The sequence below is a fragment of the Apus apus genome, chromosome 11 (assembly GCF_020740795.1).
Source record: "Apus apus isolate bApuApu2 chromosome 11, bApuApu2.pri.cur, whole genome shotgun sequence".
NCBI classification, from domain to species: Eukaryota; Metazoa; Chordata; class Aves; order Apodiformes; family Apodidae; genus Apus; species Apus apus.
This window is the reverse complement of record NC_067292.1, coordinates 19,316,749-19,330,959: the sequence shown is the minus strand read 5'-3', so window position 1 is coordinate 19,330,959 and position 14,211 is coordinate 19,316,749. Positions and strand designations below refer to the sequence as shown.

The 14,211-nt window shown below is 43.2% G+C and overlaps 1 protein-coding gene and 1 non-coding gene across 11 annotated transcripts in view; both read right to left on the bottom strand.

The window, feature by feature from the left end:
* Nucleotides 1-14,211, bottom strand: part of CNOT1 (CCR4-NOT transcription complex subunit 1) — a 61,209-nt gene that overhangs the window by 29,032 nt on the left and 17,966 nt on the right. For 3 of the 10 annotated variants that reach the window (XR_007890550.1, XM_051629186.1, XM_051629190.1), the window contains exons 11-21: nt 13,903-14,073; nt 13,299-13,426; nt 12,070-12,310; nt 10,162-10,281; nt 9,035-9,157; nt 8,637-8,788; nt 4,900-5,050; nt 3,385-3,586; nt 2,428-2,574; nt 1,191-1,315; nt 145-431 (exon numbers count right to left, since the gene is read on the bottom strand). Coding sequence is in view for 9 of the 10 variants with exons in the window: in XM_051629186.1 (XP_051485146.1) it covers nt 145-431; nt 1,191-1,315; nt 2,428-2,574; nt 3,385-3,586; nt 4,900-5,050; nt 8,637-8,788; nt 9,035-9,157; nt 10,162-10,281; nt 12,070-12,310; nt 13,299-13,426; nt 13,903-14,073 (1,847 nt within the window). In the remaining variant the exon portion in view is untranslated. The remainder of the gene's footprint in view (nt 1-144; nt 432-1,190; nt 1,316-2,427; nt 2,575-3,384; nt 3,587-4,899; nt 5,051-8,636; nt 8,789-9,034; nt 9,158-10,161; nt 10,282-12,069; nt 12,311-13,298; nt 13,427-13,902; nt 14,074-14,211) is intronic. The other 7 variants (XM_051629188.1, XM_051629192.1, XM_051629187.1 and 4 more) reach the window with 4 other exon arrangements.
* Nucleotides 4,476-4,604, bottom strand: LOC127389438 (small nucleolar RNA SNORA50). Its single transcript, XR_007890639.1, has one exon. It is a non-coding gene; the product is annotated as a small nucleolar RNA SNORA50 (small nucleolar RNA).

Here is a 14,211-nt window from a genome sequence, read left to right as displayed (position 1 = left end):
TCAGCTCAGCACCTCTCTAAAGTCATCCTGAAGTTGAGACAAACATTTCTAACACTTACAAGCAACCCTGTACCACACAATCAGAGCAGCTTCAAGATTAACAAGCCATGTACCGTTCAAAGTCCCACCAAAACGCACACTCACCTATTTTTAAATCTATCTAGTGCAGCAATACCAAAATAGTACATTTTGGATGCAAAAGGCTTTCGTAAGGCTTCAAGAACATAGCGTAGGGCCAGGCCCAGTGCCATGTAAGTGACCAGTCCTTTCTCTATGATCCCACCAAAGAGGCAGGCTGTGATGTGCAGCTCCTTGTCGGGGTACTGCGGGAAGAAGCGGTATTCCTCAAACAGGTTCCTCAACATGCAGTTGAACACCTCCCGTTCCCTCTTAATGTTGGAGTCCTTAAACCTCTGCAGCATTTCCAAAACCTGCAGAGAAATTGGGAAACTGGTCACCAAAGTGATTTGCTTCGTGGTTCAGGCCTTTCTGCATCTTCAGGATGCACCTGAGGTAAATCGCACTAGTGAAGACTGAGCAAGAACTGCCTGCAGGCACATCACTGCAAGGACCTTCACCTTCAGCTTTCTCCTCTGTCTTGACATAAAACTTGTCCCTTCTTGCTCCATTGCTTCAAAATTAGTAAAATGAAAACAATCTATGTTTGGTGTCTTCCATAATTTATCACCACACAAATATATGAAAGGAAATTTGAAGTACTTCAGAGAGCATCAGGCTGATAATTACCCTCACAGAGACTAACCAAACTAATTATTGAAGCACAGAAGTTAGAACTTAGGACACCCTTATTTAAAAGCTGCAGCCTTTTCAGATACTTTAAAACCAAATGTATTCAACAGGAGTGTAATGTACACAGACTGTGCCCACTTTAGCACTTGTTTTGAATACACACACCTCTGTTCCACACCAAACTCTTCCCACTTGGCAGCATTTTAGGGGTGTTAACCAGACATCTAAAATCTTTAGTGCACAGAAGTCAAAGCTGAATGCAAGTTTACATAACTTTAAGGCAGGATGCTTCCAATTCTCTTCATTAACAACAAAATACAATGCTGCAAGCATCCACCACCAGCCCTTTCTATTTTCCACTAATACATGAAGGAATAATTGCTATCAGCTTCAAAGCAAGACTCTGGCAGGTGATGCAGCTGCTGCAGAAGGGAACTCACCTCATCGACAGACATGGTGGGATGTGGTGGATGGTTGTAGATCCGCTGGAAGTAGCTGTTTGCCTCATCATCTATTTCTTTGCTAAAGTGCTGGTTAGCCTCTGGCCACACCTGAGATAAGTCAGCTGTTAAAGAAGGGAAGAGGTGTCATGCAGGGCCCAACTTCAGGCAGTCAGAATGTCTAGGCCTCTTCCACCAATCTGTGAAGAACCTGCTAGTTCTTCTGAAAAGCAGGACGTTTAACCTTTCTAGTAGACAAGAACTGTTCTTTAGATCTCTCTTTTCAATATGCTATATTTATGCAAAAAGAACTGAATCCTGAGACAGAATGAACCTCACCCTGTTCCATTCCTAGCACTCACTGCACTCCAAGCTAACCTCAGCTGACACCTGAGCTAAGTGCAAACCAGCCTGGGATGAAGCATGCTACACAACACTAACATGCAGACAAACTTGCACACAAGCTTTCAGGCCAGCCACTGAGCTTCACACGAGTTCATACTGAATGCTCAAAGTCCCAAAATATAAACCCATGGTCACTATAGCCACCTCCATCTGCAGAGACTGGTAATTTGGCTTTTATGGAGGAGACAGGAGACTGAGACAGGTAATAACAGCCATGTGGAAGGTCTAGAAAATGGCTATGCTTCCTAAAGACAATGTTTCATTGCTTAAACACTGCACTGTGAGCACATTTCAGAGTGTAAATGAGTCAAGGATAATGGCTCCATGTTAGGGACAAGACAATTCCTTCCCAAAACCACCTTCCCACCAAGTTGTGTTAGTTTTATTTCTTTCCACTGCTGCAGTCTAATTTACTGCTTCACTTATCAAGTTCTCTGCTGCAACAGGACCTCACCCAGGCAGCTGTAACCTTGTTACAGATAAACCAGAAAACAAAGAAACTACAAAACACCCTCTTACCAGATCCATACACTTCTCTAAAGAGCAGGACAACCCTTTTGTTCAAAACTCATCACGACAAAAAAGGACACAAACACACTGCTCATGCAAATCCCCCACAATGTATTTTTATATTAACAGCTTTTTTTAATCCCCACTTGGCAAGCTTTTAGTGTGGAAGTTTAGAAGCACCTTTTTTAGATTAATGGTATCAGAAAAAGAGTCCCATTTCTGAGGTATCACCACCAAGAGACATAAGGCTCCCCTGAGGGAAATGCAGATAAACTGCAGAGCACAGTCACACATCACAGCCACAGACAACACTACCACTTACAAGGTTTCATCTTACTCTGCTGGAATGTAGGCTGGTTCAGTCCAGATGTGCTCAGCTTCCTTTGCACGAAGGGGTCATTGTTCACTGCAGGAAGGCCTAGAGCTCCAGTTCCTATGCCAGTCAGGCCACCCGTAGTAAGACCACCTACTGAGAAGGAAACCTGTAGTAAGACCACCTACTGAGAAGGAAATAACTGGTCATCTCACTTGCATACTGTGATGGGTGCACTTATCACTCTCAGCACTTGTCACTTCCCAAGAACTCAAGAGCCATACAAGCCTCAGAGCTGGCTGACAGCTGAGGGATTTGGAGGTGTTCAGCCTGGAGAAAAGGAGGCTCCAGGGAGACCTTAGAGCACCTTCCAGTGCCTGAAGGGGCTCCAGGAAAGCTGGGGAGGGACTTGGGACAAGGGTTTATAGTGAGAGGACAAGGGGACATAGTCTTAAATGAGAGCAGGGTAGATTTAGATTGAACATTAGGAAGAAGCTCTTAACCATGAAGGGGGTGAGGCACTGGAACAGGTTGCCCAGAGGGGTGGTGACACCCCATCCCTGCAGACATTCAAGGTCAGGCTTGACCAGGCTCTGAGCAACCTGATCTAGTCAAAAAGGCTGACTAGTGGGGGATGGACTAGATAATCTTGAAGTCCCTTCCAACCTCACACATTCTATGATTCTGTGGTATTAACAAGCAGTTTTATCTCGGGGAGTTCCTGACCTCTGTCCCAACCTAAAATAACACTGCTAAGATCTGTCAAAACACTCCTGACTCTCCAACTTTTAACCTATGGCAGCTCCAACATTCTGAAGTGCTGTTTCAGCAGTGACTGAGGAGCAAGGGCTGTACAGTTCCCTCCCACATGACACACAGCTGTTTGTCCAGAATTCCCAACCACAACAACAGTGCCTCAGCTCTGAGGCATCCAAAATGCAAACCCCTCCACCAGGACAGCAGTACCTGGAAGCTGTGAAGAGAGTCCTCCAATGCCACTGAAACCTGTCGTCTGGTTCTGGGTGGAAAGAGGGGGGAAGGCTTTTGCTGGTGACTGAGGAGTACTGAATGCAGAGCCCAGGTTTGGAGGGAAGCCTTGCATGCTCTGGGTGTGAGGAGCAGATGAGCCACCTAAGCTGAGGGTTGCCATCCCTGCCAGCGAGTCGATCTGAAGGAAGGAGGGTGACAGACAGACATCCATCAACTGCCATCAAGCTGACTTTTGGCAGGCTTTGCATAAAGAGATACAAAAACATACCTAAAGAGAGTTTTTCTGCATGGTTGCTTTAAATTCTGAAGTCATCCAGATCACTCCACAAGATCAGTTTTGTCTACTAATGTGATTTCACTTTTCCTTCTATAATCCCACAGAATCCTACTCTACCAGATCTTTTACAGGAAGGTTGATTGTTTCATACTCTCTAATGAAGTGCAACACAACAGTAAACACAAGCAGTGGTGTGTAGGTTTTGACACTGGAGCAGTTTATGCTTTGTCATTTATGACCTCAGACCTCACCCCAAGACTTAACTCACATCAAACTTACAGAGCATTTTTTGACTGCCTGAAGCATCCCATTAAACCCACTTTTCACAGCTAAATACCTGAACACAGTCTGCAACAAAAAGCATCAACACCTGGGTGATGAAAAGGAGGGAAGGCACAATACCAGCTGACAAAGCAATACATTAAGAGCTGCTGACTAGAAATAGCAAAAAACCCCTGTGATCTACCTAAAAGGTAGTAACATGGCTACAGACTAACATCTGCTGCCCTGTTTGTTCACATCACTTACCTGCAGCAGGTTGCCAAGATATTTGGTATATTTCATGAGCAACTTCAAGAAAGCAACAACTTCTGAGGAAATTGCTCTCTGTATTTAGTTTACATGATCTATTGATGCTCCAGACATTCTTAAATGCTGAATTGCCACTATTTCATGTGAAAAAATGTACTGTTTTAAAATCTCCTGCTGAATCTAAGTACTAGAAGCAAAACCTGTCTGTGATGCATTGCTCCCAGAGCTGGAAGGGATGATGAGTGGCAGAGAGTAACTTAAATGTACCTTGTTTTTAAAAGGGCAGTTCAGCTGAGAGCTGAAGAGCCCCAGTTACAAGTCCATACATTCTAGCACTGTTGCTTGGCCCATGAAGCTACAAGACACACCAGGTTCAAAGGCAGGGCTTAATTCTCAGAAGTCTCAGTCAATTTTAGTACCTTCAAAGAAACTCTCAGTTATTTTAAATAAACCAAATCTCTATCCCTCCTCAGTGCTCCTGTTCTGCTACATCTTGTTACTTACAGCCAGTTCTGAAGTACAGCCCTCAGGCATTACTCCACAACTGTAAGTTATCTAAGACAAGCAAATGTAAAAACTACGGGAGACAGAAGATGTTTTGAGATGAAAGAGCTCAAAGAGTGCAGCAGAACTGATGGCAAATCAGCACCACCACCTAAAAATGCAGCACGTGGCTTGCCTACCTGTACAGGAGAGATGGCATCCAAGCTGCTGGCACTGGGAGGGCGTCCTTTTGGCATGACTCCAGGTGGTGGCTGCCTGGCCTTGTTCATCACGTTACTGCAGTTGGCCACCATGGTGAGGATGGTCTCTGACAGCTCCTGAGAAACACTCCTGCAACAGACAAGCAGGACAGTGAGCCATGTAACATCCGTAAAGCTAAGACCCCTAAATGATTGGCTTTTCCTACAGGAATTTGGGCTGTATTTCACAGAGAGGAGTTGAAAAACAAGCCCAGCAGAAGCTACATTTTGGCGTTCGCAAAACTTGCATTAGAGCATGTCCCAAGAGAAACTCATGTGTTTATATATAAAAAATCTGAAGGTTCATCTAAAGGTTCACCCCCAACAGAATACTACTTTGTTTTCAATGTTCAAATACTGCTTCACTGTTGCCCCAGCAAGTCAGGACTTGCAGAAAGCTGGGATATGGACCCACATGGCTCCAACAGTCCTTGGAAGAGCTGACTACAACAGTATGTCTGCTGTTGTCCACATTATGGGCTATATGAATTATGGATTCATATGAATTAAAACACACAGTAACTGATGCTCTGATCCCCTGATCAACTCCACTCCTGAAGGCTCCTTCCTGTCCCCAGACTTCACCCTTCATCATTAGTCCTGTTCAGAATCTTGTTACACAAAAAGTCTCTCCAAAAGAGGAGACACACGACTAAAGCTTGGGCTCCACTCTTTGAGGACAAAAAAGGATGAGAGGTAGATACCACCACCTGCTTCACTGAAATTCACCTGCCTATAAAGATATGTTTCACACATGAATATTAAACCAAAACAGAGACAGGAAATGTATCTAATCAAGGAAATTATAATCAAAAGCCAACAGAAAACTCAGTCATTGCACAACTGAGAGCACTCAGTACTTCTTTCCCAAGTATTCCATGTCTGACTGCCAGGTTCCCAAACTGGAAGGCAAGGCAGCTCTGCTGCTGACACACCTAACCATAAAACTAACACTTTCCTTTTGGAAAACACAGCCAGTTATTTACAGCTTTCCTGAATGTTAGTTCTGCCTTTCTGGTGAGGTGAGAACAGCTACAACGGCAGATTCCTTCTCATCATGGTGCAGCTAAACCCACACAGCTTTGTTACCCTTCTCTAGAGATTCCCCCTTTTAACTCCATTTTCACAAGCTTTTACTGCACAGCTGTTGGGATGAGAGGAAAGGAGGGGGGAAAAGAGGAACCATTCTGCAAACTAAGGCAGGAAAATGAAGAGTGGATCAGCCCTCAGCTTTGTATTCCATTACAGGCTACATACAGTTGCTCTCCCAAGCCAGTGATCCACCATGTACCATGGTACAAGGTCTTAAAATTTTCATCATTTCAAGTTCTGGGTAAAAAAAAAAATCTTCAGTTATCTAACTTTATCATTCCCTGAAGAGAAGTAGGGGGAATGTGTAGGAAGAAGAACTTTGAAACACTAGTAAAGAGGAGAGCCAGGGAGCAAAGTCAGCCAGCTCTAGAGGAACAAAACTGTCATTTTAAGGGAAACTCAACAGCAAGTTCATATTTCTTGCACTGCTTTTTTTTTAAAATAATTTTTTTTTTTTTACAAAGCAAGGAAAGGCTTATTCATTCCCCTAGGTAAAGGCAGCCAGAAGTCTCTTCCCTTCTTGAGGCAGGGACTGAGAAAGAATGACCATTCCCCACATGTCAACTGTGCTGGACACAACTTCAGGAAGAGGCACTGCTGCCCTTCAACTCACCACATCTCCAGGAGGGGAGGACTTCCCAGAAGCAGTTTGTAACCAGATCACATGCTTGGTCAGCCTGTGGTGCCTGCAACCACCCTGACTTCATTACACAAACACTCAGAAATAAAAGGAACACTTATTTCTTGCTGAAGTCTCCCTGCTACACGATGCCACAAGTGCAGTGCTCACCAGTGAGAAACAAGTTGTGCCAAAAATAAAAGAGTCTCAAAACACACAGGGTCCTGGTGGCAAAGGAAAGTGTCTCTCTGGTCACAAAACATGACAAGACAAAACTATGAGGTATTTCAGCTAGTGAACTACCCTCTCAGACATATTTAATATTGACTGTGATTTTAATCTTCTGGTTTTTACAATGCCTGCTTCCATTCTGACTGAAACCTGAGCTAATCAAAGCAATTCCCTCATGTCAGAAATCCAAGCATTTTTCTTTTTAAAGCTCAAAGAGAATAACTAATGGAAAATGACTGCAAGTAGGTCACATTCTTGCATAAAAGGGAATACAAGTAGCTATAAAAAGAAACCAAAAGCTGAGAGAATTTGTGCCAGTAGAGAAACTAGTGGCTTTTGGAATTAATTGAATAAACAAAACTTGGTGCACACATTAAGATTCAGAAGGCAGGGACATCAGATGCAAGGCAGGTCTACAGTTAACTATTAAACCTCTGAAATCTGGACACAGTAGCATGCAAAGTTATGAATGGAAATTAACAAGTCTCAGAAGATGCACTTGGGAGTTGAAAAATAACAGCCATCTTTTCAGCCCAAGAGGTGTGCTAGACTTTGTATTTCAGAAACAAAGTTTCAACAGCATTTTGAAGTTTAACTGCACAGGTCCCAGTAGGAATCAGGAGAATCCTTTCTCCTAAAAATCTTCAAGGTGCATCACGTTCCCTTCCAGTTCAAATACCTAAGGTGACAACTCTATGTTGATACTCAATTCCCAGCACCTACAGGAGAGCCATGAATCATCCTGGATACAAGATGTTTTTTCCATCTTTCAAGACAACACTGGCTAGGCCAAGGGGCCCAAGGTGAGCCACAGAACAGATAACTCTCACTCAGACATACCAGGCCCTTTTGGTGTCAAATTTTAACACCAAAACTAGCACCACCTCCAGCTTTCAGTCTCTGGCTCACGTGACGCACTGTGCTACATCTAATTACCTATGAAGTACTGGTACAGCTAAATACCATCTTGACCTGACAGCATTAAGAAGTGACACCACAAATATTTTCCAACATTCAGTCATTTTTACTAAATGGGAAAACAGTATTTAAAAAATTCTTTGCCCAATTCCAGTTTCCCTTAGCCTTTCTGTAGCCTACTCCTCCCTCCAGCAGATAAAACAGCTCCCTAGGACTTTTTGCTTCTGGACTTTGGCTAAACCACCAGGTCTGCAAAAAAGTCTTAATTATTTTCCATCCTTTGACTACTCTGAGACTGTCTCAAAAGAAGACAGCAGAAGTTACACATCTAGTTTCAGGCTCCATTACAATTATTTATTAGAAACACCACTTGGCATTTTTCTCCTGCACACAAGGACTGCATGAGCACTTTGTGCTGTGGCAGCAATCACACCCAGAGGCATCTGCTTATTGCCATGACAAAATGCTTCACACACTCACTGTTTTCCAAGATGCTGCCCCATTCTGTAGTTACAGCCTGGATTCCTTTTTGTCTGAATTACAGCCCTGTATCTAGTCATTAACAAGCCAAGATCTGACTCACCAGCTCACCAAGACCATTATTACAAAGACAAGAACACTCTTGCAAGCTCCTGTGGCCAAGCCTACACCAGAAGCTTCTGTGCAAAATGAAACATACTACTGAACCCACCCCTGCAACCTTATATACTCTCATTAACCCCATTCTCCATGGAAAATTCCAAACCAGCTGTGACCATGTGCCAGCAAACAAGCTGCAAACAGATGATAGATTCAGTGTAAGTAACATCACCCTTACCCAGCACAAGCCTGCAGACACGCCAGCATCGTCGCCAAGGTTTCTGGAGGAAGCTGAGCACTTTTGGGCTGATCTTTTTCTGGAGCAAGGCCACCCAGGATAGATGGACATCTTCTCTTTAAGAAAGTCATACAGGCCTGGATGAAAGGCTCCTGAGGAAAAATAAAAATGTTACCTTAAGCTCCCACACTGCATCCAAGCCACTATTTCAAACTTGGCAATTGCACCGTGGAAAGAATTGCACTAAGCTATTATAGTTCAGTGAAAGAGTTGAACTATCAGACCATGGACACTTTCCACAACTTTAAAGCTACTGAGAAAATCGTTAAAAGTGACTGAAGTTGGTCACTGGTAAAAAGAGTGTAGAAATAAAAACAAAAAGAGAAATCCTGCTTTACCCCATGCTCCCGAATTTTATCTGTGAGCCATTTGTCAAGTTTGAGGTATTCCCGTCGAGAGGCAAGTGCAGCAAGGTCAATAACAAAGGCAAATGGAGTACCATTTAGCAGCATTGACAAGGCCTGAAGAAAAAGAAATCAGAAGACTACTAGTGAAGACACAAGGACACCCTTTTTTTTTCCTAATCCCCACCTAATTTTCAATAGAGGAGTCTTGCTGTGCTTTTTTGTCAATAAAAAGGTTGGTGCCATCAGCTTCTCCTCATTATCGCAAATAAGCAAGAGCTCTTACTTGAAATCATGACCTTCTTTGAAGGTCAGACCTTGTGCTGACAGTTTTAAATTCCTCTACATGAAAATCCACCTGCAAGTGGCTGAGAGCTCCCAAGTTGATACTGCAACAAAACCAATCACAAGAGCCTAAAATCTCCCTGCAAACAGAGCCACTTTGAATATACCTGCCCAGCATGTTCACCTCTGAACACAGAGACTGGGACAAAAGCTGTAACAAAAGTGACTGCAGGCAGCACTTCTGGCACTTTCAGACACCTAATTATTTTGCATCGACTTCAGGAAGCAATAAAGGACTCAAAAGAAGTCAGTCACCACTTCCAGTCTCTTTGGTGAATGTGTCAACAGCTGAAAAGCAGCAGCGTGCTTAACAAATTCTTGTTTCATTAAGTTCAACAGTGCCACCTTCACACAAGTCACTCAGATATTTTCTACATCCCCATTTCAATGGTATTCAGGGTTAAAACAGGCAAAGCTCTCCCTGGATTTACAATACACTCACAGCACAGACAGCTCTATTCTGCTGCTCCTCAAATTACTTGTCAGCTAAGCCATGATGACCAACTCTCCTGCAAACATCAAGGGAGATGTCTTGGGCTCACCAGGCTAGAAAGCACCTGCAGATACCACAACCCAGCTGAAGAGCACTCAAGTCACCCCAACACAAGCTGCTGCTTTGTGGTGGCTTTAAGATGAGGTACAAGCAGCAACAACCGAGTTCAGACACGCTTAAATTAATCCTTACTCGATTAGTTCAGCTTGGCCTTTGTTAAAAGATGAGCAAGCCTGTGCAGGACACCAGAGAGAAAAGAAAAGCAGTGTTTTGCACTACTCACCTTCAAGTCTTGTGCCACATCAAGGATCCGTGACAGTTTAGCCTGGTCATACTGCTCCCCTCTCATGTACCACTCTGCCATGGCATGCATGATCAGCTGACGGATGGAAGGAGACTGACCCTGAGGAGAATCAAACTGTGATTGTCCCTCATGCCTCCAGAAAAGGGATCAACTGTGTGAGCATTCAGCAGGATATTTTATCTCTATGCAACCCCAGAAAAGGCTGAGAGGACTGGGTTTTTGCAGCCTGGAGAAGGCTCAGGGGAGACCTTTTCACCATGTCCCAGTCCATAAAGGGTGGCTGCCATGAAGATGGAGACTCCCTTTATACATGGAAAAGACATGGGGTGATGGGAACAAGTTACTCCTGGGGAGATTTTGATTGAAATCCAGAAGAAAATTTTCACCCTGAGACATGGGAATAGTCTCCCAAAGGAAGTGGTAGATTCCCATACATTGAGACTCAGCCCATATATTAAGACTCAGCCTAACAGGGTGCTGGGCAACCTCATTTCAACTCTATGACCAGATGATCCTTGAGGTCCCTTCCAAGCTGACCTTCCAGGATTCTATCATACCTACAGTCTTCAGTTTCAGACCTCAGGTTCTGAGTTGGGCTCTTTTTGTGCAATAATAAACTACCCAGGAGCTCCAACTAAAATATGCAGAACGACTACAAATGTTAAGTACATCCCATCTCCTTCTTATCACTGTATAGGTCTGATTCCTCTCAATTGTAGAGAAATTGCTTTGGGAACAGGCAAATAATTTCCAAGTGAGAACTGCAACAGCACACCTTGACATGGCAAACATGGTATCCAGCTCTTTGCTCACTCAGGGGCAATTTAAAACTGCAACAGGACTTGGATTTTGATGGCTTTGCTTAAGGGTGGGAAGTGAAACATCCTCCAGCTGTGGGGTGGCACCATGTCATGTGGCAGCCACAGTTCTGTGCTTCATTCTGAAGCCTACTCTGCAGAAAAAACTGCTATTTCAGGACCTCATGTAAAAGCACATCAATCCTACTCCCCTTTCTTCAATGGAAACACTTATCAGGAAACAACACACAACATTCATAGCACTCCAGCTAGCAAAGAGCCTTAATTTTACAGTCCATGTGGACCAAGACCTCAGAGGTCAAGATTCTTATCATTAACTTGACCAGGGTAAGATGTTTCCTGATGCAGATTCCCTCCTAATCCCAGAGGCTTTCTCTGCCCTCTGTCTCTTCTGACTCCTATTTGTTTAACCACCCATGGACACAATGATAAAGGCAAATCCATACAAGCCTACTAGTGTCCCATTAAAAGCATGGAACTTGCCTACATCATGACTTTGTCTCCACAGGGAAGCTCTCCTTGAATAAGGTCAGTCCTAAAGTTTTCAGAAGACACCCTAGACTCTTAAAATTTACAGTAGTTTCTTCATACTTACAATATCTTCCATCTTTAAGTGAGTACAATGGAGATTATTTGGTTTAAAGCTCCTCACCTCTTATTGCTTCACATTTCTACACATTATAAAACACATGAGGTTGAGAGTTTGGTGGGGGGAGTTGTGAGATTTTGTGTTCTTTTGGTTTTCTTAAAAAATACCCAAACTTTGGTTAAAACCGAAATGTTTAAAAAAAAAAAAGTCAAAGTGAACTTTGGTCTATTTTTCCAGGAATATTTTCTCAGTGAAAATTATTTCTTTGCTCTGACTAAACTTCCCTCAAGCAAGTCAAATCACAACAGTTTGCTTCAAGAAGGGGAGGAGACAACTTGGATTAGTTTGCATAAACCACTGATGGGTTTAAAATTACCCAGTTGATAAGCAAATATAAGGATTGCTGGTCTAACTGTTCAACCCACTGAAGTTTTCAGTTCTATGAACAACCTACGGGCAGAATCCAGTGAAAATACTTACCTGTCCATGCCATGCATAGTGCAAAATGATGGCAGAGTTGGGATGGTTGCCAAGGAAAATTGGCATGAGGGTGGAGATGAGCTCATGGCGCAGGGTGTGCCAGGAGGTGTTGATCTGCAGTAAGGCCAAAACCAACATGTCTGGGCAATGCTTGATAGGAAAACTGAAGAGCTGCTTAACCTGCTCATACTGTCCCACTTCTGCCAGTCGTAAGAGAGATTCAATCAAATCCAGGCTCTTCCTAACAAAAACAGACAAACCCCCCCCCCAAAAAAAAAAGTTAAAGCAGTTGGCTTGCAGGATCCTAGGAATCTGCAGCCAAAGCTAAGAGCATATAAAGCAAACAACCTGATACTGTAGCTCTTATCACAGCCAATTCAGTCTACAAAAGCATTCTTAACCATGAAAAAAATCACTCCTTTTTATTACAAATCAATTTAAGAGCTGCTTATTCTATCAGAGAAGAGGGAGAATGGAAAGCTGATGTCAAAAAATTTCAGCTTGAGGCAGGTTATGTGGATAATTTAGCTTGAAACACTTCCAGAAATGCAATAAACTGTAAATAATAAGTAATAACAGAAAATTATAATAACTACTCCTGAGTCCCCACCTGTGAAACTTAAGATATCTTACTTGCTTTGTCTGCTTTACAGACAAGTAACTATTGCCATCTTGCCCAGTTTACCCATATTCCTCATCCTCCACTTCCCTATTTTGGGCCACACAATGGAAAATGCAGCAAGTATTTCCACTCCCATCAGCTACATCAAAAAAGGGTTGTGAACGTCAGCTCAGAAAGCCCCACTAGTCAGTTTGTGCACTAACTCAGCACAAGCTGTATAAATTTACTATTTAAATACCAGGACTTTTCACACAAATAGAGCAATTTTCTCTCATGTCATCCTGGGAAAGAGAGATTGTAAATTCCTACCTCCCCTATCCCCTCCTCTCAGCTCACACCACCTGCCTAAAGGCATCAGCAGAAACTCTGCAGACAACCAGAAGACTGCAACAAAATCAAGATCTGGGAGTACATTTTCAGATGTTCTCATAACATGACAACTTTCACTGATCAAACGTGGAACAAATACCACTGGCTGATCCATTGGGATGTACATTCTACACACAGCTCTAAGTACATCTGGTTGTATGAAGATAAAGCCATATTGGGCCAGACAAATAGTCTTACTCCAACTCTAGGTATGTAAAACAGCTGAGAGCAGGTTTACCATGTAGCAATTTCTCGATTGTCATCCTCTGGTGGTGCTTTCAGGATGTCTGTGGCAACAGTATGACAAGGGTAGTCAGCAAAACAGAAGATGTCAGGGTTTATGAGGGAATGTTGAATGAAGGAGAGCTGGAAGAAAAGACAGCAAAAATAGTTCAGCTATTTAGGGTTCCAGGTTCCTCCCACAAAAAAGCAACAGAGATGAGGGAAGATGGACTATAAATGTGTTTTATGTAAGACTGAACCTGACACTTCTCCTCCCAGGGCATCTGAAAGGGACAGATGCAGGTGACACAAAGCTGCAGCCTTTCTGTGTAACCAGGTAAAAGCCTCACAGCAACAATTCCACATTCAATATACTACACATCAGAACACTGCTAAAAACAAAGGTGTTGTCACATGTGCCTCAAGCAACCCATCCCCTCCCAAACAACACCCTGTTCAATTAATAACTGTACTTCCTTGACTTACCTGAGCCCTACAGGCCACATTCTCAAACACAGCTTGGCTAAAAATTCACATTATCAATTCCCATTTGCCATGAAAGACATTCAGAAACTTTCCAAGTGTTGCACAGCTACAGCAAGATATGTTGGCAAACCCACCTGGCCCTCTGCGTGCTTCCAGGGTCGGTATATGGCATTGACAGGAAAAACTTCCATGCCCAGCCCTCTTTGGATGCCAAACACTACAATATGCAGGCCCTTGCTGTCACGAATCTGAAATCCTGGATGGTCCAATTCATAGGTTACTACTTTGAAGTCCAAGCTAGGATTCTGCAACCAGAAAACCAAGAGAGTAGTCAGCCTTGACCGTGACAAATTTCAGTACTGCCGTGTAAGAAGCCCTCTTCATCAGCATTTTATCCAGCTCAACATATTGGAAAGCAAGGTTTTTGTTTTAAGAACAGGATT